The sequence below is a fragment of the Cibotium barometz genome, chromosome 10 (assembly GCF_041138505.1).
Source record: "Cibotium barometz isolate CiBa-2024 chromosome 10, ASM4113850v1, whole genome shotgun sequence".
NCBI classification, from domain to species: Eukaryota; Viridiplantae; Streptophyta; class Polypodiopsida; order Cyatheales; family Cibotiaceae; genus Cibotium; species Cibotium barometz.
Genome location: NC_141055.1, coordinates 33,583,997 through 33,608,122, shown reverse-complemented (window position 1 = coordinate 33,608,122; position 24,126 = coordinate 33,583,997). Strand labels below are relative to the sequence as shown.

General features: G+C 39.6%; 1 protein-coding gene across 3 annotated transcripts; it reads right to left on the bottom strand.

Moving 5' to 3' along the window:
• Positions 1–18,666: 18,666 nt before the first annotated feature.
• Positions 18,667–22,444, bottom strand: LOC147634811 (putative mannitol dehydrogenase 1). 3 transcript variants are annotated; one of them, XM_086803990.1, is made up of 8 exons: positions 22,290–22,424; positions 22,058–22,123; positions 21,883–21,959; positions 21,606–21,719; positions 20,717–20,944; positions 20,196–20,481; positions 19,676–19,829; positions 18,667–19,163 (listed from the first exon to the last, which is right to left on the bottom strand). In XM_086803990.1, the coding sequence occupies exons 3-8, from the start codon at positions 21,912–21,914 to the stop codon at positions 18,946–18,948; spliced, it is 1,032 nt and encodes a 343-aa protein (XP_086660116.1). In that variant the 5' UTR covers positions 21,915–21,959; positions 22,058–22,123; positions 22,290–22,424; the 3' UTR covers positions 18,667–18,945. The 3 variants fall into 3 exon arrangements, with proteins under 3 accessions (XP_086660116.1, XP_086660115.1, XP_086660117.1); XM_086803989.1 differs by lacking the exons at positions 21,883–21,959; positions 22,058–22,123 and having other exon boundaries at positions 22,290–22,444; XM_086803991.1 differs by lacking the exons at positions 22,058–22,123; positions 22,290–22,424 and having other exon boundaries at positions 21,883–22,008.
• Positions 22,445–24,126: the final 1,682 nt, after the last annotated feature.

The window sequence follows — 24,126 nt, the reverse complement described above, 5'->3', positions numbered from 1 at the left end:
GATGAGGTAGGGGATCCCATGGAGGATGGGGAAAATAGATAGGTGAGAGGGTTATGGGTGGGAGTTAGAGTTGTACATATTAGAGATTTAGGTGGGTATTTGCTCTATTGTCCAAACTATCAGAAGAGGGGGATTAATTGACTTGCATGGCTTCCTCTCTGGAGGACTAAAAAGGTAAAGGCCTCTTGAGCCTCCTCCACAGAGATGTCTTGAGGGAATGGTGGCGTTGATAGCGGCGAAGGGCTTGTTTGAGGTAAGTGTAGACTATGTGATATAGCGGAAGGATGCCCATCGTAGGTTGTACTAATTGTTGGGCATGTTATAAAGCTAGCAGAAAGTAGACTTCACTACATAGTGAACAAGGGTCTTCATGGCTATCATGGCCGAGTGAATTGAGTGTGCATGGATGGGGAATTTGAGTCTAGGTGTGGTGTTGTGAGGTCAAGGAAATGATCTTCCAAAGAGTGTAGAATTCACAAACAAGTGACACCAAGTGGTCAAGTTGGTCACAACTGGATGTGATTTAATGGAGTATAAGAGTGTGATGTCCAAGAATAAGATGGCTTGGTCAAAGAAGAAAAGGGTGGCAACTTGTGGGTTGGCATGCAGTGGTGTTGACAATGTAGGCTAAGATAGTGTGAAAGGTGGAGGTTAAAATGGGGTTCGATAAAAAGATATTGAATTGAAGAAAATGCATCCCGAATCTTGAGCTCTTGTGGTTGCCAAAGGATAAGGTGTTTAGAAGTTTTTGCTACATAAGTTGGACCTATCAATGAGTGCTGATTTTTGAAGTATTGTGGGGAGATGCAAAGTCATGGTTCGTTTCCAATGGAAAGGAGATGATCTAAGAGACGCCGATCTATGGCATCCTTAATGATGAAGGTGGGTCTGGGATGGTCCCAAGGGTGAAAAGCCAATTAAAGAGGATGTGATAGAGGTTGGGATGAACTAGGAGTTGGTAATAGATTTGGGGAGGGTGGTGAGAGCTAGCTCATGGGTCACTTGGTGACTCTCGGGCCATATTTGGCTTGGGTTCCATGGTTCAAGTGTATCCTCACATTGACACACCCATTTTTCTTAGCTTCGAAGGATAGAAGTAGACCTAGATAGGGGGGTTGTTAACTCTTTTTTGTACACCTAAATTCCATACCTCTAGTCTCATTTGTATTTAACCACAAACCTTGTATTTATGGGTAGAGATACCCATATATATAAGTTGGGTGGTTGGGCAAAGCCCACTTGTATATACAACTTTTGATAATGTGAATAGGGAAACTCTATCATTACTCAAGTGCAAAGCTTTCTTCTTATCTTGAACTCTTGCTTCCTTGCTTGCTTTATTGTGCATGCTTGTTTATGTTGATGGTGTGTATGGAGTGTGCTTTCTTGCTTGAGTGAGAGAGTGATTGACACCATGATTAGAGGGTAGTTCAAGCTTCCTAAACCATTTCCTTTTGGAAGGATTTCTTAGTTGTTAGGGAGTAGAGGAAAGGCTTAATCAAGAGGGATTGACACACCCCCTGGCTTCTTTAGTCTCTCCAAAGGGACTCCATGATCTAAGATAAGTGGTCTAACCACTAGCACTATGATTCACTGATAGCAAGAAAGTTCTTGACACAAACAATCTTATACATAAGAGTATATGTATAAGGCTCTATGCATAGTCTTATGCAAAAGAGTCTTTTGCATAATATTATTCATAATACTATGTAAAGAGTATTATGCATAGAGTTTGCATAGTCTTATGCATAAGATTATTATGCATAATAGTCTAATGCATAATACTATGTAAAGAGTATTATGCATAGAGTCTACACACAAGACTATATGCATAGAATCTATTGTATAGTCTTATGCATAAGAAGGTTCTTAACACAAACAATCTTATACATAAGAGTCTATGCATATTCTTTTGCATGATATTATGCATAATACTATGTAAAGAGTATTATGCATAGAGTTTGCATAGTCTTATGCTAGTAAGATGCTATGCATAGTGCATAATACTATGTAAAGAGTATTATGCATAGTAGTCTAATGCATAATAATATGTAAAGAGTATTATGCATAGAATCTATGCATAGTAGTCTAATGCATAATAATATGTAGAGTATTATGCATAGAGTCTATGCACAAGACTATATACATAGATCTATTGTATACTCATGCATATAAGACTCTATGCAATAACCCTTATGCATACGACTCTATGCTATGACTCTATGATCATTTCCTTTTTATATCTATGATTTCTAAAATGAAGCCATGCATATATGTATTGCTTATGTATTCTCTTATGTATTTTATTTTTCACACAATCTTCCTAGAGCTCTCTTCATTTTTGGTAAGAGACCTCTACCACCATATTCTTTGCTAGGGGGAAAACTTTGTTCCAAAATATGTTTTTTTCCAGATCTATGGACTCACCTCTTAGACCATGGTCTAGTAATCCACGACAGTACATGTAGAATGAGATCTGAGACTTTATCTAGGTGGTATCCCCTAAGCAGCGAGGCAGCCAGAGGCTAGAGCTTGGCACACCCAACCCATTGTCTCATACCATAGATAACTAGGCCAGTGATGATAGAAAGACTTTGCACCATAGGTCTCAAGGGTGGTAGCATCTGTCATAACAGTAATACTGGTGGCCATGGTGGTGGTGGTGGGATCGTTGCTTATACTCCACCACATCATTGGGTGAGAGATTTGGCACTACTTGATTGAGGCCACTCTAGGCCCCACCTTGAGCCCCACTCCAAGCATTCGTACTCCTACTCCTATCACTCCTTGCTCTCCATATGTCGGCACCCTCACTCTGGAGCACCTACAGGATACTCTTATAAATGCTACGATGATGAATCCATCATCAAGGATGATGGAGGTGTTTCTATCTTAATGCACACATGCATCAACTCTTGTCGATTTAGTTTTCCCATGATATCCTCACAAAGAAGAAGGACCAACCCGATGAGAAGAAGAGCCTTATATCCTTCCACCTTCTTTGTCGAGCATGAAGAAGAAAATGGAGCAGATGAAAGGCGGAGTGGAGAGTTATAATCGGTGCTCTCCTTAGCAGCACGATGCATGCTATGTGTAGCGTGATGATTGGATGGTAGAATATTTCTAATTCAAGAGTCAAGCTGGCAGTGCATTATGAAAAGGCTAACATAAGACATCATTTATAAATTTGGATAAGTGAAATTAAGAAAAAGCTATAACATTACCTTTTAAAAATCAATGACTTGCTTTAGAAAGTGCAACCATTACTTGGTGTGATCATCTTTTGGTGTGAAGGAGGGTTTAAAACCTATTTATGGAGTAGGAGAGGGATGAGTATCTTTGTGCAAATACTATGTCAAACCTATGTATGGAGTAGGAGAGGGATGAGAAAATAAATATCTTTGTGTGAATACTAAGTCAAAACTAATCAAATCCAAAATTAAGAAGCCAAAACTCCCTCACTATTCTTTACAATCCAAGAGCTTAGGGTATTTTGATTTTTTGAGTAAGACTCTTCATTTATATGGGGAGGGTAGTAATTAATTCAATGTGATTCATCCTCATTTATCATCACATTCTCTTTGTACAAACCCTAATCTACAATAGCCTCTTCCCTCATTTTAGAGGAAACAAGGTTGGAAGCAACCAAATCTTCCACTTCAACAACACCACCACCTTAACCTCTTAGTGAGAAACATGGAATAAAAGAAAAAGAACAAGACCCCAAGGTCTCTCTATTATTGCAAAAGAAAGAACACTTCATCGAAGACCGCTTCAAGAGTAAAAGGGATGAAGAAGAGAAGGGGGAATCTAATAACAAAAAGAAAGCTTCTTCAAAACATGAAGAAAATATAGTTGAATGATGGTTTTAGTAACAACTCCAAGCCTTTGTGGCTAATTTTAAATTTGTGGTTTCTAGCCAGTGGGCATTCTTTTATTGCTATCTGAAAATACTCTGATCTACACACCATGTTTATATGTATAGGTCAAGAGTGTGTTAAAATTGTGATCTACATACATTCATTATATGGTTATGTATAAATCCTTTGTCGTAGATTACATCAAAAGGTTCACATAATTGTAGTTACTTGGTGGTACCATGGTCAAGTAGGTTAACCCAAGTATGGCACTCCTATTTGGTGGAGGGCACATGGCCAAGTGGATTAAGCACCCCCTCCTTAAGAACCTATATATTTGAGGGACTCACACTCCATAGTATATATGTGTGAGACCTCTAGTATTTGTAATCTCTCTTTGTGAGTAATTCTAAGTGGTCCTTTGTAGAGATCCTAGTTCTTGCATAGTGTGGGGGGATTTTTTGGTGAGCATTTTCTAGCAAGAGCTTTTTTTCGACGAGCGCTTTTGGGCAAGTGGATTACAAAAAGATTTCCTCCCCCTCAACCAAGTGACAGAGAGACAAAGAGAGTTGGAGAGAGAGGGACAGAGAGACATGACAAAATTACTTGAGAGGGAGAGGAAGAGAGAGAAAACATTATTACTTCCAAGTAAAAATAAAACCAAGTTCATACATACAACTTCCAAATACAACTCTTCAGTCAAAACTGTTGTACACAATCTTGTTTACTTCCTGTTGAAAGTATGGATCGAGCTCTCCTAAACAAAAGACATCTATCTAATTCTATATAATCAAAACCTAATCCTACACTAATGAAAATACTAATCTAAGGTGGATCAAAGTAAAGAAAACTCATCATCATAAGTGTGTGCTAATGAAGATTAGACTCAAGTTCAGTTAGGTTACAAGATGGAAACTTGTACTCATTAAAAAAAATAGACTTGAGATGTTGTGCAAGTGATTTGATTCATTGCTTGAAATGGTCCCCTTTTATATGAGGAGGTACACCCTTGGGCTTGTACAACAATGTGGGATAAATCCCTTTGCGCTCATGTGGTTGTATGCTATGCTTCACTTTCTTGGCTACTCATTCTCACTCCCTACCTCTTTCTTGTGCTATTTGGCACCACATTTCTCAACATCCCCCCTTAGTGCCAAATCTTTCCCAGGCTACTCAAGGTGGTTGGATGTTGGTTACAAAATCTTGTTTGACTCTTTACTTTCTACATTCCCCTTTGTGATGTGAGCAACTTTGGCCCATGTGCTACTTTGGTACTTCCCCCCTTGATGTGGTGACTTGACCTATCTTTGAGGCCTAGAGGTCATCTCTAAGAGTGAAGTCCCCCCCTTAATAGAGACTTGATCCATCTTTGAGGTCTAGAGGTCTTTTATAAGAGTAGGGTTACAAATTTGGCTATTTCTTCTACCTTGGCTACATCATTAGTGCCAGAGGGACGTAGTTACAAGTACTTTTTTATAGAAAGTATGATATTTTCTTTACAACAAATTTTTGTTTAAGAGATGAGTAGTGATTAGTAGCTCCTTTGTTGATTCTTTTATGCTTCATGTCGATGTTGTTACCTTCTTCACTTTGTTGATTGCTACTTGGCTCTTGGTTTTTGCTATTTGGCTTGACTCTTGGCTCTTTGACAGTTCCACACTTACACTTGCATACTCATTTGGTTGTAGCGTTTTTACAAGGGTTATATTCTTCTTTTCACATACACATTCATTAGCGTACCCAATTGGCCGCTTTTACAACAAGGTTTACACAATTTTTTATGAACATTGATGATGATGATTGTTATCTTGCAAAATTCCATTTTGGCAAGAAATGCATGAGATGATGTAGAACTCATTTTCCCATGGAAAATTACAAAGATTTTAATGCTGATGACTGTAGTGTGAAGACCCATACCATAATCAAAACCAAAACAACATTTTAAAAAACAAGTTGTGAACATGCCCTTATTAAACCTTTTTTTTGTTTATTTTTTAATAATATTTTTTTAAAATAGCCCTATCTCTTTATCTTGTTGTGCACTCCACCCTTGACGTTGCAAACCACAAAAATCCTTATGGTGGCTGCCTGTTGCTTCGAGCTGTTGCCTGTTGCTCGTGGCACCTTTCTTCTGTGCATTTCCTTCGCAGATGTTGTTTTTGCGCCTACGTTGCTACTACGCCACTTGATGGCATGTTTTAACTTAAATCGCTTACGTTTACTCACAATTTGCTTTTGGTGCTTTGCGACTGCTCCAGCTCTCACGATCACTAATGCGATGCTGCATTTAAAGATAACGCCTCTTTTCCTTCTCCCTTTGCTCTGTCTGATTTGACTATGTGTCGCCTTCTTCTGATGTGTGGCGACTATTCTGCTCTTTCAGTTCTGCCTGTGATGATGTGCTGCTCGTTCAACGAGCCAATTAATCTTCTCCCTCAATTGCAGGTTGTGCTTCTATGGCTCTTTTGTGTGCTTGATGATAAGACTTGTGAGCGAGCTATGCTGTTTGACGGCCAATAGGCTCTGTTATGCTTACAGCCACGCTACCAAGTGCTGCTACACATTAGTGATGGCACCCCTGATTGGCAGCCCTAGAATATCAATTTTGCCAGCCCATCTCCTTTATGATGATTACACCTAGTTGTGCTACTCTTAGACGGTTGCTCCTCTTGTCTCTCTTTTAGAATTGCAAAGGAGGAGCTCTCTCTCTCTCTCTCTCTCTCTCTCTCTCGGTGAAAATAAGGAAAAACAAAATGAAAAATTTGGAAGAGACAAAAATGAAACTGAGAAACCCTAATATTAATAAGACCACTAATCATTTGCTAATGAAATTTCTAATCTCTTCCTAATAAACTGAACCTAAACTAGGAGAGTTAGACTTAAGCTCTGATACCATGTTGAAAGTATGGATCGAGTTCTCCTAAATAAAAGACATCTATCTAATTCTATAATCAAAGGCTAATTTTACACTAATGAAAATACTAATCTAATATGGACCAAAGTAAAGAAAACTCATCATGAGTGTGTGCTAATTAAGATTAAACTCAAGTTCAATTAGGTTACATGATGGAAACTTGTACTTATAAAAAGACTTAAGATGTTATGCAAGTAATATGATTCATTGCTTGAAATGGTCCCTTTTTATATGAGGAGGTACACCCTTGGGCTTGTACAACAATGTGGGATAAATCCCTTTGTGCTCATGTGGCTATATGCTATGCTTTGCACTTTCTTGGCTACTAATTCTCACTCCCTACCTCTTCCTTGTGCTATTTGGCACTACATTTATCAACACTTCCATGGGCTTTGCTTGTCCTCCGGGGTGAGGCACAAAGTAAGCGAATGACGTTCATTCCCTTTCGCACTTCCTCAAGCAAGAGACGCTCGGACGCATTATCAATAAAACCATGGGCTTGCCATATTACAATTAAGCCCACCACTTTGGTCTTCACTTGAGAAATATTATCATCACTACCAAGAAGTACTAAGGATGTGAGACCTTTCCATGCTTATGCACCATCTATGGTCTTTTTCTTGACCTCCACATGGGTGGCCTCCCTCGCAATACGCGTAGTAACAACTTCAATGCTAACATTTGATGAGGCCATCACCAACAATATGAAGGAGGGTTATGGGTGGTGTACACTCTTCTAACCAGGCTTAGCTAAATGGTGATTGACAAAGTGCTATGGAGCTTATCTCTATATTTATAGGAGTGGGAGAGGTGTACTCTACTTTTGCACAACAAACAAAAAATAACACCTTTCTTCTTTTTTAATGACAATAACACAGGCATCTTTCCTCAATTTTGTACACCACAATAATAAAGGCATCTTTTTGTACTTTTTTGGGGAAGAGCGAGTATGTATTGTTTCTTTTTGTACATGCAATTTATGGTTAAGGCTTCATGTGCTTTATGGCCCACCTTGCCTCTCTCTTCCTCATTTCTCGAAGATTTCTAACCATTTAATGCTTGTAACACGCTTACCATTCATCAATAGGAAGACCATGTTCCACAATACCATACCTACTTGAAAATGCACAATCGATAGCGAGAAGGGGGAGAGGGAGGGGGGAGGAAAGAAAGATATTACACAATTGAACTCTCTAAAATAAGGGTGCTTTCACTAAGGTTATAAAAGTCCCAAAATACTACATGACATGAAATGAGAAAATTTGGCATGTAAAATTCCATGCATTCAATGGTCTAAATTAGGGTAGGTTCGCTACAAGACAAGGCATTGTCTCCAAGTCCAACAGGATAGATCGGCGAATGAACATATTCTCGTTCTAGCTCAAGCCAAGAATACGCAATTAAATGAAGTATAAGTGCTTACATGTAAGATATGGCTTCCTCTTGGATTCTCTATTTACAAAATCTATGCATGTACAACACAGTTTGTTTTTTCCCTGCACATCGTATTTTCTAACGTGTGCATCATCCTCATGTGATTCGATCTTGAAAACTTCATGCTTGTGCTCCAGTCTCTACACTTCTTCTACCACCATAGCTTTCATTTTCAAAGCTGCATTTATTTTTTTACCGCTTCCTCTTATATCGATGTGCAGTACTTAACTCATGCCATTTCGCATTATGCCATTTCGCATGCATGAACCACCTGCCTCTGTGTTAGTAGTGAACCCATATGGTGGTTCTTTATTACTTTGATGTTGTAGAGGACCTTGTAGCCCCACCGCTACTAGATAGGATGGGCATGACACCTTCTGCATTCTTGTTCTCCACTTGTTATCCACCTTCCCAGTATGAATAGACCTCCTCATCTGTGTGGTTAGTTCGAATAGCCATATCTTGAGTGGTGGATTGGACTTTGGGTATATGTTGGTGTCCATAATATAGCAATGAACCACGTCATCAAGGAAAACCACATCCATTGTCTAGTGAGACCATTAGGGTGCTTGTAAAGAGTTTTTCAAGAAGGTGATCTCTTACCAGGGCTAGGGTGAAAAGGCAAGCAATTTTACTACTCTTAAGGTAGCGAGATCACTCGGGCGCATATTCCAAACGTAGAGTAAGATCACACATTTTTTCTCAATACATTAATTTTTTTTTTATATAGCTAGACACATAAAGCTAGTTCACAATGTAAGAAATGTAGGCTCATTCACATTTTGGCAAGTGGCAAGTTTGCAATGAGAGATACCCAGACTCCTCCTTCCAACAGAGAATTCTTTGTGTGGATATATCGTCATGTGTACTGGTTCCAATTGACTAAGTACACACTACCTCTCTATGCGAAATTGGAGGAGAAGTCACCCGCCTTATCTGGTATGCATAAGAGAGCCACACTCGACTCTAGGGTGGGTATCGTGGGATGCCCTCAAAGATTTTAGGAAGATACACTTTGAAAAGGTGTTCGTAAGGTGGAAACGGCAAATGCATGCCACCTTGGATCCGGACCAGCAACCACACTTTTCGTGCATGGCACAAAACCTCTTATACAAGTATATAGTAGCATAATTGATACTGTGTGTCTCATATTATTGTTAGTCGAGCATACTGAAGTTTCTGTATTAGGTGGTTGGAGAAGTTGTGTGCGTAATTGGGTATGTATTCCCAAGTAGCTTTAAACGCATGGGTACAATCCGAGAGAGAGGAGATGGGATTATACCCCGAGGAGTGGGTCAACAAGCTACGGGGCAAGGTGACATGTATATCGTGCCCATGGTGGATAGACTACCCTCAGGGGGGTTTCCTCTTAGCAAGGCTATGAGCAGATTCAGAGTATCATTATGTAGGGTAACATGTTTATATGAACTATGAAGTTTGTTAGGGAGTTTATAGTTTCCATATGGGTTGGATGTAGGAGTGAAGAAGGGCAAGAAGCCTCTCACCGAGCAGCAACTCAAGGAAAAGGGCAAGAAATCAACCATAGAGGAGCGATCCAAGGAAAGGGGTAAGAAGTCGGCTGGACACGCAACTCCATCATCTCCATGACCATGAGAGAAACTCCCAAAAAGAGGTCATGGCCAGAGTGGGAAGGGGTTGACGATGAGAATACTCCTAGCACACCTGGACCCTATACCAAGTTTCCCTCTTACTTGATAGTCCGCGGCCAGTTCCTCGAGTCCCTAAACTCATAGTCCTTGACACTCTCACTCTCTATGTGTCCAAGGCTACTACAAGTGCCTGTGACCTTGACCAAAGTGCTCACACATACATCTACGACATGGCCGACATCATCGGTGGCTCAGAGGTGGTTTTACTTTATTGGGCTAGGTTACATTGAGGAGCGCCCTCGAGGATAATGATCATGAGTCCCATGCACGGGGTGATGTGCAGTTGAGCCCAAGTGGTGAGAGTGAAGAGCATGGGTTGGAGAGTCCAAAGGAAGATGACATAGGCCTATTGGGATTCAGTAAGTCAAATTAACATCTTTGTGTTTTAGCATAAGTTTATTATTTGAACATTGGGAATAGCATGTGATTGGTCTTGTCAAAATGAAGACTTCAATTCATAAATGGTGGACCCTCTCCACTTAGGTCTCAACTCCAATGTTGATCACCTTCGTCTTGCACTTTTGGGAAAATGAAAACACAGGTATGATCTCTTACCCATGCCAGTCACTCTCTCCACTCGTCATGGTTATATAGTCTTTGCAATCCGCTGATATGATGCTATGTTTTTTCAGGAATCTTGCACTATTACAACGATTCATGGGATCGATGAGATGAGGTTGGAAACCATGGACATGTATGATAACCGTGGAGGCCCGCGCTTGGTGTGGGAAGATTTTCCAACAAATTTTGTTCTCTCCAAGACCGTGAGGATGTGGTTCCTCAATGGAATGTATTAGGGAGATGCTTGTGGAGTCAGACTTTATACTTGTTGTAGAGTTTCTACATGTTGACGGCACTATGGTTTTTACTCTACATACATAGAACTTGGGGATTGTTATGCAAGAGGCAGAAACTTGCAACTTTACATTGTGTAGGACTTTGTTTATGCACGTCCCGCAATACATGCATCTCATGTCAGAATATGGATGAGAAGAGGTGAGTGAAAGAGTGGTTTCTTAAAAAGTGAACAACCTTGATTTCCCTAACATACTTACATGTGTGTGCATGTAGGTCACTATTTTGGTCATCACCATCTTTATGCACCCCCATCAAAGTATGTCCACAGTAGACCACATTATGATAGGCAGGGAGGTGAGGTAACTACTAATCTTTCAGGTTTCAATGTGGATGACGATATCTTCATAGAGCTTAAATCGTGAGAGGGAACCCAACCATACATGTTAGGTGCAGAAAGGAATCCCATTTGATATGTTGTTGAGCATAGCGAGGCTTTTCGCAAGGTAAGTAGAGCACTCACTTCATTACAATTTGTTTCAAGTAGTGTAATCATCGTTATATATTCATTGTGTTTTTTATTTTTGTTCTTTCATTTATATATGTTAATTAAAGAAGTGTATAGGGCAGGTGGTTGCTCGAGATGTTCACCAATCGAGGGGATGTAATCCTAGATTTCTTTGTCAAAACTGGGACCCTTGCTAGAGCGTGCAAGGGAGACTACATCGGCCTTACATCAACGTGGAATGGGATGAGGTGTGCTTTAGTTCTTATATACGACCACTTTTGCATGTTCTTGAAGATTTAGGGCAATAGTATTTCAAGGGTGACATCAGTGACTTTGCTCAACGTTAGCAACAAAGGGATGTGGGGACATCATCTCCACACGTTTCTCACCACCATCCTCCACCCGCCCCAATATGGATCCATGAGCGCAAAAAGGTCAAGTGCCTCTTCATGGCCACTCGGTGTTCCAAGGGAGCCCCCATTTTGACTTATTATGCCCCTCGTGGATTCTTTTACAGTGCCTTCATCATGTCACAGCATCTCAAACTTATAAGGCCACTATTCCCACCTGCACCATTTGATAGAGCTCCCTATATTCAACCACCTTTCTTCTTCCATAAGTACCCACAGTGCCCTTTTTGAAATATTTTCTCTTGTAATGACAAAAATATATTCATTTACATATTATTGTGAGGCACTTTTGTACACCTAAATTATATCTATGACATTATTTTTTGGTTTTGCCTTAGATAATTGAATTAATAATAGAGAGAGACAGAGAAAGATGGAGAGGGAGGAGAGAGAGATGTTTAATGAAAGAGAGAAAGTTTGAGTGAGAGGGAGACTGCACGTGCATAGACATTTGATATTTTTATATGCTTTCAAAAGTTATTTTTATATTAAATTTATGAGACCTTATAAATAGAATAGAGATTGCCATGTTTCACTACTCTTATTTAAGGGATACATCCCACCCCACCCACCCCTTATTTCTTTATATTATCATAGGTTGGGCATAAACTCTATTATCATGGGCTCATCCACCAATCCCTCTAATAATACGACATTTGTAAGCATCTTGATTAAAGCTCTTACATCTTTCATGCACCTCAAAGAAAAAGAACCAAGATCAGATGCCCTTATGGGGAAGCGCGGACAACAATGGCTAAAGTGTAGGAGCTCTACAAGAAGCTCACAAAACATAGAAGATGGTAGACCTTGTAGACAAGACTTTGCTAGAGGTGAAAGCAGCAAACAGCTATCGGCATCGTTGAATAGGCAAAAGAGTCTTTTCTTCGAGGAGAAATTTCCACCTTCATTGAAAGTATAGGGTAGTCAGAGAAGGCCAAGATGATAGTTGAGGTTCCACATGCTTTCATGTAGTGTTGCTTGTTTTCAACATCTCATAGGTGTTTATCATAATATGATGTAGTCTTGTAATTTTTCTTTGGAATATAATGGAAGTTTCATCTTTGTATGGTGTCTTTGTAAAAAAGTAGCAATGATAGTGGCCCATGGAAGAAACAACATTGTGTACACACGTGCTTTCATATGTATTGTTGCTTGTGTTCAACACCTTGTAAGTGTTTGTCATAATATGTTGTAGTCTTGTAATTTTGCTTTCAAATTGGAATATAATGGAAGTTTCATCTCTCTATGGTTTCTTTGTTAAAAAATATTAGTAGATAGTATCTCTTTAACAAAGCTTATCAAGGATTATTAGTGACTAATGATCAATCTATGATTGGGTCATCTATGATATTTCATAGATGATAATCTTAGTGATTATATTTTAATACAAAGCAGAAAGTGGAGTGAACTAAGCAAGCCGCACCCTCGAGGGGTGGCGAGTATCCTTTTTGCATTTGGAGGCCTGTAGCAGTCAATATAGCAGCATCCGCCACTTAGTTCGCTGGCCAGCACCTCACGCCCACCAAGCTGATGCTCCGAGTAGAGAGGGGTAGCATGTGCTTCTAGATCAGGCTGTTTCCGGGCAACACCTCTACCAACAGCAGCACTGCGGTGGCTCTCCGCCGGACATACCTCCTCAGCTTTGCTACGGCCTGGGGCACATCGCTCTAGGTAACCTCCGTCAAAGGCATCATCATGTTCAAACATCAACCGCGTCGCCCAGTTTCAACTGGTCCGCGTGCCCAATAAGAACACAGCCTACACACAATCGTCATCTGTCCGCCAGCACCCCCACCTGTCTCTTCACCATCCCGACACCTGTACCCGCCACGTATCCTTCATTAGGCTTAATAAAAGTCTTCTTTCAAATTTTTAAAAAATAGCAGCAGCAACTCGACATATGGAAAGAGAAGCTGTTTACATCAAGTCAAGTGTAATATCCACCAACAACAGGGCAGCAATATTTACAAAGATAAAAAAAGAAGGTATAAATCAATTTGGGACTTTTTTGATTTTTTGAAAAATCTAGCTTAGTTAAAGCATTTATCTCAAATGTTACATGATTTTTCAAAATTGAAAGCATATATGAAGCATTAGAGTGATGCCCTAGCTTCCTATAGCATCAAATCCAACAATCCCTAATTTCTAAAACCCTAATTTCCAAAAAAAACGCATGATTTATTTGTGCTGCAAGACTAGACACTAGCAATGGACACATTTCCTGTTAAGACCTTCCTAGAATCAAAGAATATCATGGCTTCGACAAATTTATGCAAAAAATGTTATATGTTTTGTATTTGCGGCCTATATGAGCACGCAGTGTCATGTGAAGTGTGGAGAGTCAACTTGGGTTCTCGAACTCACCAAGATAAGCGAGTATGTGTGTGTGTCAAAATTATGTGTGTTGTTTTTGTGTGTATTTATGGGCTTATTAAAGGCCAAGATATATGTTGTGTTCTGTTTCGTTATGTGTTGTCTATGTTTGGAACGTTTGTTTGCTGGTACCCTATTGTTATAAAAAAGGAGGGAGCTCTATCTCATAGTTTCAAGGAGGATAGTTGTAAGCTAAATCCATGTATTGAGTGTCTTTCACAAGTTTGGCTAGAGGAGAGGGTTGTTAGCAATAAGCCCACAACTTGTAGTCCCTAGCCTTTTTAATTATTTTGCATAGGATATCTTTTAGTCTAAGATCAAAGATGTAATCTACCACCAAATACCATAAGCAATGATATCATCCCATAAATATATCTAGTCACATTGAGTGTATCTCTCATGGTAGCTACATAAGCACTATGTACAAGATCATTTGTAACAATGCAATCAAGTCTATTTTCATTATGAATGGCTCACTTTTCTTTCCCCCTTAAATTTTAATAGGCTCTACATATTTGGATGTTACTACGTAAGCATTGCGTGGGATAATGGGATTTTTTGAGCTTTATGAATCATATAATTCATTAATCATGCTCATAAATCACTTGCACAAGGACAAGACATTGGTCCCATTGATAAGGCTAAGACCCCTTGCATTATCTTTTGAAAGCGATGGACATTACAATCATGTAAGACTTTATAAACACATTGAGAAAATGACTTATCTTTGCCTACATGGATTTCAAAACACAATGAAATCAAAGATGAACAAGATCAAGAGCTACATCAACAAGATCAAGAGCTACATTGACATGAAGAAGATCAAGAGATCAAGAAGGAACAATTTTAAGCAAGGAAGAAGAAGCTTCATCCAAGGACAACTACATTTGTGCTTTCTAGACCAATTAGAGCCTAGTCCTATTTGTTGGTCATCCCTCTATACTAAGTGAATTATAATCATAACTAGAAGTTTGGCATCTGTCATTATAATTGGCATTATAAATCACCATGAGTAAGACCTACGAGGACTTGGATGGTCATCATAACCAGCATTGTAAATAGTAACTAGGACTAGCATTGACATCATAGTAGCCATAGATATTTTATATAGGGAATTAAAATACACACCAAAAATATCATGTACGTTGCTTTGGAAATGTCCGGCATATATCTCTATGGTTTAAAAGCCTTCTCTACTAGCAATAGGTTTTAGGCATGTCCACAATTCCAAGACAACCATAGGTTAGTATGAATGAAACCTTTTGGTTACACTCCATTCTAGACAATGGGTGTCCTTTTTTAGTTGCTTTTGGATTAGATGGCTATGATTAACTATGAATCACTTTTATACCAAGCCTACTTATAGGTTGCTATCTAATGAATACTCACAAGTCTTTCCCCACTCTCTACATTGTCATTATTGTGAGCTTTTGATCACTCTTCATTTTTATTCATTATGCTTAATCCTCTTGATTAGAATCTTGCTGACATCAAAGAGTAGATGAAAATGTAATGCACGATCAATTATCAAGGGTAACAATGTTGTGACCATCAAAAGTGGTTTAGATGATAGCTCCAAAGATGCCTCTTTCATCGAAGGAGACAATGAGCGATCTCCTATTCTAGCACATCTCAAAGAAAAGAAACCCATTGACTACATAAGCCTTTCAAAGAAACTCAAGGAGTACCCCAGCCCCATGTTGGAGAAAGAGCAAATGAAGTAAGCCCAAGAGCTTGTGAAGAAGGTGCAAGCTAAATTAGAGCCATTACTTAAGCAAGTGGTTGAGTATGGACCACTGACCTTGCCTAAGTTAATCCTTGATCCCTTCCCAGAGCAAGTCATAGAATCAATGAGAGAACCTCAGAGCACACCAAAGGCCTTGGTGGCTGAAATTGTAACCATTCTGAAGAGACCACAAAAGGAGCCAATTCTTGAGCCTCTTCCTTTGGAACTAATCTGACTAGAAGGTGAAACTTGGCCTTCTTGTTAGAAAATGGGTGATGAGATTGCAATGCTAATGAACTTAATCACTTAGATTGAGAAGCATGAACAATCCCACACATAAACATATACAATGCTAATGTAATAAGTGTATAGATGTACCAAGCATATGAGAGACTAAACAATAGAGATCATGAATAGAAATGATAAAGCAATTACCTTAATGCAAGAGAAAGAAGCTTTTTGCCCACAAAGGAACCACCAAGTATATTGCCAACAAATGGTAAGTTGCACTAAGCAAGTACAAAGTCTCCTCTCATGTACACAATTGAGTGTAGAGACCATATGAAAATGTATCAGAGGTAATGTGACCAACTATGCAACGGGACTATAGGGTCGTTAAGCAACACCTCTTCCTTCTCGTTCAACATCAAGGAAAAGCCTATGAAGCATCAACAACGTTTCTCTTTCTTGGTCCAAGAGTTCTCTTTACCTTCTGCTTAGGTCTGTCTTGGGACCTTACCTCTCCACACGAAGAGCTTCTCTTGAAGGTCACATTGGGCAAAGACAAAGGGGGGTGCAGTGGCCTCTTGTCTGAAGAGTTGCACCGCACCCACATTGAGGGGGGAGTGGCGTGTATCTGAAAGTTACGGTTCTCACCCTCGGGATGGCACATGTTGGGAAACAAGCACCCCACTTGAGTCCAGCGGCGGTTGTTCAAGGGGTTTAGGTGGTAGTTTGCATGCTAGAAATCTCTCCGCATGTGAGGCCATGCATTCCATCCTCCTCCGCACGATTCTTGTGTCGATGTAGGAGCTCATGTCTGCCATTGAAAGGCGAGGCCTTTCGAACGGAGTGATGGCCCCCCTCGAGGTTGCACCTCGCTAATAAGGTCCAGGAAAACTAGAACTACGCAAACGTCACCATCTCCATACTCCCACTCCAAGTTTCCCTAACCTCCTTATTTATTGCTTTATTCGACAACATTTATTGGTGAAGAAAACAGTGCATAAAAATGTAGTTGGAATTCAAATTAAGACAAGTCTAAATTCAAATTAGGCAATAATTTTGCTGCCACATTCTTCAAAGCACTCTTTCTCCTCGTGCTTTGTGCTAGCATGACATCCTCACCTCTTTATGCACAACAATCAAGGAGAATAAAGAGATTGTAAACATAATATGCAAAATACCCGAGTTAGTGTATTTTGCACATAAAAATGCAAAATACCCTAATAATAAAAATGCCTTTATTGAAAAAAAACCCGAGTTAGTGTATTTTGCATCAAAGAAATTTCAAAAATGCCTGTAAATTTCAAAGTTGAAGGATTGGAAATTCGATGATTTTGGGTGGTTATAGTTCTAAATACCTTTAAATTATTATAAATTTGTCACAAATATCTCCCCATATTTAGGGACGGAAGTTTTTCAGCTTTTGGTATAGAACTTTTTTTCTCAGTGGGTATAGAGACAAAAGGCTCCTATGTGGGGCTGCACTCATGCACCCTCGTGTATATTTCATTTCTACACATGAATTGCCATGATAGGATTACACATCGACTACCATGGTGGGAACAATGATATTTACAATGACAGGTGATAACATATTTACAAGTGAGAGATATTTCAAATAGATTCTTACAAAATTGAGCTCATACACCAAGAAATCAAAACCTTTAATAAAACTCAAAACCTTTGATAATACTAACTTCCATCAATGGTGAACAATCACAATATATCTCAAGAAACATAAATGTGAGCGTCGATGTTTGAAGACACCCTACGCCTCTTTTTGTAAACTATTTTGCAAGGAAGAAAACTCATACAAGGGTGGAACTGTGGTGTAAATTTTAGATTGATTCAAGCACGCTTTTATAAAGGGGGGCGGGGGCAACTGACTTGAGTTCAATTATCTAATTTATTAATAATTAGATATAAGGGCGAAGAAGAAAATGCTTGCAAAATTACAATCTCCTCTTGAGAAAAAGATTGATGTTAGCGTGAGCAGAAATAGTTTTCCCGAATCCCGAACACTGGGTGACGTGAAGCCAGCCCTCGTGAGGGGGGTGGGGTCTCTTTTCGTGTAGCGGACGCGACCCCCACATCCCGCCGTACAACCGTTCGCTCTCTTTACAGAGCCAACCGAGAAAAGTGCAGCCGACCAACCAGTCCATGAACAGTACGAAAGAAAGGATATCAAAGGAAGTCCGCGTGGTTGGATCAGAATCCCTCCTACAGAAGAGAGTACCCGTATTGAGAACATCTTCGCGTTGTGTACGAGCGCGGTCCATATATTTTTCGACTTTAGCGAGTAAGCATTAGCGTTCTACAAAATATCTGCATTAGCGATTATTAATTCGTTTTTATTACTTCATCACCTCACCTGCATCCTTCTTGCCATACGTCACTCTGAATTGGCAATTTCCTTAATCGTGAACATTCAATTCCATCAAATTATCACTGTTTTTTCGAGAATTATCTTTCTTCTCCCGACTATTTTCAAAAATTGAGTAACCTAGCTCTAGGTTAAAGCGAAGCTAACTTTCCCCCAACACTGCACAACGGTTCATACAGGACCCTATATTCCCATACGGGGAAAACACAAAAGCCCACAACAGACCATAGCTTTGAAAGAATGCAGACAGTAAAACCTAAAGGCCAGCACACACCCCAAACATTCGACAATGCAATATGCTCAAGACCCAACCTGTAATTGTCTGCAAACATGGAGTTGCATGCGACGACAAAGGTGAGGCGAAACAAACATTTTTAAAGCATAAAGAGCATACTCCTTAGACTTAATCACCACTTCTGATTACGTCTTACTCACCATTACTTGTAATATCAATATTGGCACAGCAGGTGTAAAGCTTCCGTTAAAAATTCAAAGACATCACTGCTTCAGTAGTAAACAGCTAAAAAACATTGCAGTATGAACCACTATATAGACAGCAAACACATAGACATCCTCTACAAAATGATTTCACTAGACTAGCCATACCACCTCGTTTGGACTAAACCCAAAAAGAAACACAAACAAAACTGCTACAATGGGCTATTCTTCAAGATTTGAGAGTGAGTATCAAGGTCAATCACAAATCTGTACTTTACATCTGATTTCGTGAGTCTATCCATGGCTGTGTTCAGATAGTCCACAGAGATCTTCTCAATAGTGGAAGTGATGTTCTTCTCTGCACAAAAATCCAACATCTCCTGAGTTTCCTGTATGCCACCAATAAGACTACCACCCACAAAGCATCGGCCTGCAAGGCATTAAAAAGACAGGGCAATAGAGAAACCCAAATCATTATAGTGTAAAGTAACACTTGAAATAGTTATGAAGTTATGCTTGGATGACCACACTGACTAAATTGATTCCTTAGATGTAAGGAAGTAAAATACAAAAATAGGTATATTCCTTTCCACTCAAAGCAACATAATCGTGAAACCCACTTATTAAAGCTGTACATATAAGGCCCAATAATCTAGTACAACCCAGTAACTAGATCTACACAGCCAACACAGGCATCAGCTACACAAACTCAACTAAAAAATATGTTAGTACACACTAGCTTAAAGTCACTCATCTGTGGACATGCAAATACACGTCTGATAAAAAATACAGTAATATCATTCAATTACGAAAGATCACAGACCAAGCCCTGAGCTCAAAGGGTTTTAAAAGGCATTCAATAAGTTAAAAGTTACACATTCATTTGTAGACAAGCAAGCACATGTTCCATATAGAATCTTAGTAATGTACATTCAAACTTACCAAAGATCAAAGCTCCAGGTCGGAGCTCAAATGGTTTTACGGGAATTCCAACAAGGACAAACTTCCCATTCACTGCGAGTAAACTCAGAAGAGGCTCCAGTTCATGAGGGGCGGAAACCGTGTCAATGATGTAGTCAATACTCTTAGAAGCTTTCTGCATATAAAGACAAGTGTTGAGCCACTTGAGATTTTCTTATGTTGGCCAAAATTAGGTAAGGAAAAAACTGCAGAAGGTTGATCATCCAACTACAACTTCAAATCCGGGCCAGTGAAAAAAATATATATCTAGAGAGTAAAACCCTCCATATCCTTCCAAGCATGCATAAATGAATATTAAACCCTCCATATCCCTCCAAACATGCATAAATGAATATTAAACCCTCCATATCCCTCCAAGCATGCATAAATGAATAGTAGGACCAGCTGTAAAGACTATGCCTATTCATATGCTTGCTTTACAACACCAAAATAGAGAAGTGCTCTCTACTACATTACTAGTCTTAAACGGCTTTAAAATCACCTTCATTGCATCCTCGTTAGAGCTAATAAGGAAGCTATCAGCTCCCAAAATCTCCCTTGCTTCCGTCTCTTTCTTTGGGGATCTGCTGATGACAGTAACCTTGAGGCCAAAGGATTTGGCAAACTTCACCGCCATGTGGCCAAGCCCTCCCAGCCCAACAACTCCTAAATGTTTACCTCTCTCTCTCATGCCAAAGTAACACATGGGGCTGTAGACAGTGATTCCTGCACAAAGCAATGGTGCAGCCCCATCCAAAGGCAAGCTCTCGGGGATGCGGAGGACGAATCTGACAATAGAGTAACAAACAACATTTAACCACTTAATCAATTAAATAAAGGCATAAAATCCTCAACTTTTTTAAACTGAATGATCCACATTATTTTTCTTTTATTTTTTTTAAAAAATCAAACTGTATGAACATTTTTATAAAAGACCTGTACAGCAACAAATTTTGAAGACATTATCAGAAAGGTAAACTTAAAAACTGTGCAAATAGAACTAGTTTTCAGTATGAACCTTACCTCTCATTTGTTACCATAAGAGTTGAGTAGCCACCATAGGTAGGAGTTCCATCCACGTCTACACTGTTGTAGGTCCAGACAGTCTTCGGACAGAACTGCTCAACCTTTTTCTCACATGCATCACACTCACCACAAGACATCACCATGCATCCCACACCCACATGGTCACCCACCTTAAAGTTAGTAACTTCTGAACCCACCTCAGTTACAATGCCCACAACCTCATGTCTGCAAAAATTGCAGAAAATAAGACGAATCCACAGTTGCCACAACAAAATGCAAAATAGCTGTATCCAGAAAAGCTTCTACAAATCAAGTTAGTAAAGCAGATGTAAATCTCAACACCTCCAAGAACACTAAAGATTACACTTCCACGTCTAAACACTTGGAGAAACATAGCACGCACTGAAGCCAGTTCAATGAAGTAACTCCAGAGATAACCATTGACAATGCCCAGGCGAAAACAGCAACAAACGTGTGAGAATCTGAGCTACATAAGAGCGATTTGCAAATATACATGAGGTCAAGAGGCTCATAGGATGCGACACCAAACCCTTACATGTCTAATACCGCTAACATACATAAATCATTGAGAGGAATCTATTGTTTGACATGCAGCATATGCTGTCAACATGCATGTGTTGTTTTGCCTATACTGGCATGGATTTGTTTTTTGATATAAAGTATTAAAAAGGAAGAAAAAGCATTGAAGATTCAAGCTATAAAAGATCTAGGCAGGTGTGCAGAAGTTCAAGTGACATATCTAAGACCGTTAAACTCTGACACGCCCGCGCACGCACAGGAAAAATGTAGCAAAAAAAAGGATTAAAACTGTTGTGCAGCTGGTATTTACACATGGAAGAAGAGAGGCACAGAGAGGTGGTTTTACCCTGGAACCATGGGGTATGTAGAACCGTTCCATTCATTGCGAATCTGATGCAGGTCGGAGTGGCAAATCCCGCAGTGAGTAACTTTAAAGGTCACATCATTCGGCCCAGTAACCCTGCCATGGGCATGGCCACACAAAAAACAGTAAGGACGGCAAGAGAATCAACTTCGAGCAACAGCAAAAACCACAAACCCCGAGTTCGCAAAGCAGATGCAACCTTGTATACACAGAGACAGAAGAACACAGAAGAAAAGCTTGCGACCACACAAAACCTTGCCTATCAGTTGCCGCTTCAAACCTTGCCGGCATATTCAATTACAGAAAGAGCTTGTACACACGCAAACACTAGAGAAGCTACAAGCACAAAAATCACTAGCTGTCTTTAGCAAAAGAGAAGCTTGCAAAAACAAAACCATGGCTTGTCTTCAAGCTTGCGAACAATAAAAACGTACCTTACAGTTATAGAAAACCCTAGCTTGTCTTCAGGTTGGCAAGCTTGTCAGCGACAAAAAGCTTACCTGCTTGTGGCAGAAGGCAAGCATGCAAATTGCAGAAAATGCAAAAGAAGGAAGGGAGACGCGGGACCGAAACCCTGGCTAGTCTTTGAGAAACACCATAGCTTACGCACAAGGAAAGCTTGCAAAAACGGCCAGAAGCAGAAGAAAGAAAGAAAGATCGATTTACCTGCGGGTGAAGGAGAAGGGGGTGAGATGGCCTGAGCTGTCGTGGGCAGCGTAGCCTTCAACAATGACGGTAGCCATGACGAGCTAGGAAGGAAGCAAGCACCACCAGCGAACTGCTGGATTGGTTTAAAAACGTAGGGAAGTGGCCAAGAAGCGTCTGTTTTTAAAACGTTCCCCCCACCCCCACACACACAAAGAACTCTTCCTTTTTGGTACACTAATACGTGGCATCCCGGATCATCAGTCCAAGTACCTTGTAAGCCTATTAAATAATAAATAAATAAATTGGAGTTTCAACAACAGTATTTGCATATGTTTATTTTCAAAATCACACTAATTGGCACCCTAACATCTAAAAATAGGTTTTTTTTTGTGGCCTCCTCTCTTTTTCGATTATGTTGGTTTCATCTCTCCACGCCGCCTCATGCACAAATTCTGTTGGTTTCTTCCTTTGCTCGTTTCGTTTGGATACCTTATGGCCATTTCTGGTTAAGGTGTAGTTGATTAGGTGATGGATTATCATGCATGGTTGGGCTATCTTCATATATGGTGGTGGGCTCTTTAGATTGGTTGGACTATAGGTGGATATCATCATGCGTGGTCTGGGCTATCATGCTTTTGTGTGTTATATAAAGTGGTCTGGTCTCATAGGGGTCATGTCAAGACCTTTAAGACACTTGGAGAAGAAATTCTAATTTCTCAACATAAAAATTAATGCATAGAATATACTTGCACAAATTAAAACATAAACCTTATTAAACAAAATAAATTAAACAAGAGAGAGATGGAGAATAGAGTAGAAGTCACCGCCGTCGACACAAGATTGGCTGGAATCTCCCCTGGGTAGAGTATGGCCCTTATACCACTCTCCCATATTTATATGTATTAGAAAAATCGCTTGCTTTTCAAAAAGATAATTCCAAAAACAAATCACAAGCAAGTGCTTTTGAGTTTATGAACGTGCGAGCTCTACGAAAATATAGCAAGAATTAATATAAAGTCTTGGACCTACCAAAAGTATAAAATACTATTTGGTATGTACAAAGGGTATGAGGCCTTAGTCTTACAAAAATATAGAGGCATAAATATGAAACCATACAAGGTGTTCACATGTCTTCTAAAATATCTCATAGTGGTCCAACACATGTTCCCAACACATGTTCCACCCCTAATTAACACATAATCCGCTGCTCATTCTTCGCCTACATCCAAAATAATAATAGTCAGTATACACAACTGATGAAACACATTAATCATGACTATGTCATACCAGTGCACACAGCTAATTAAACACATTAATCCTGTAGACATCATACCAGCGCGCACACAACTTGATTAAACACATTAATCTTGGTAGATGATATAAATAATTAAAGGCGCATCCAAAATAAAATATCCCGAAATAAAATAATGGGCATCCCTATAAAGATTATGACGAACAGGTCAGGTGTGTTCTCTATGTTATACGGGTGTGTGGTGATGGTTGGTTGGGTTCTCTATGTTATACGAGTGTGTGGTGATAGTTGGGTGCCTATCATCTGTGTTATTTAGGCCTTTTTTAATGTTAATAAGGGTATACTCTAGGGGTGTGCTTGCTCTATAACTTGCTACTGTGCGTTATCTATAGACACGCAATCAAATAAGCAAGAGACAAGCAACAGCAATTTGGAAAGTAATGAAGGTGTAAAAAATTACTCAATGCAAGCATTGACGAATTTTTTTAAATGGATGATGGTCTTTCAAGTATTTTTCGGTTGTCAATGAAGGAGCCCCCGAAGAAGACATGGATGCAATCAATGATGATGTGGCAAGCTTGGGAGTCAAAGCAATCCGAGGAT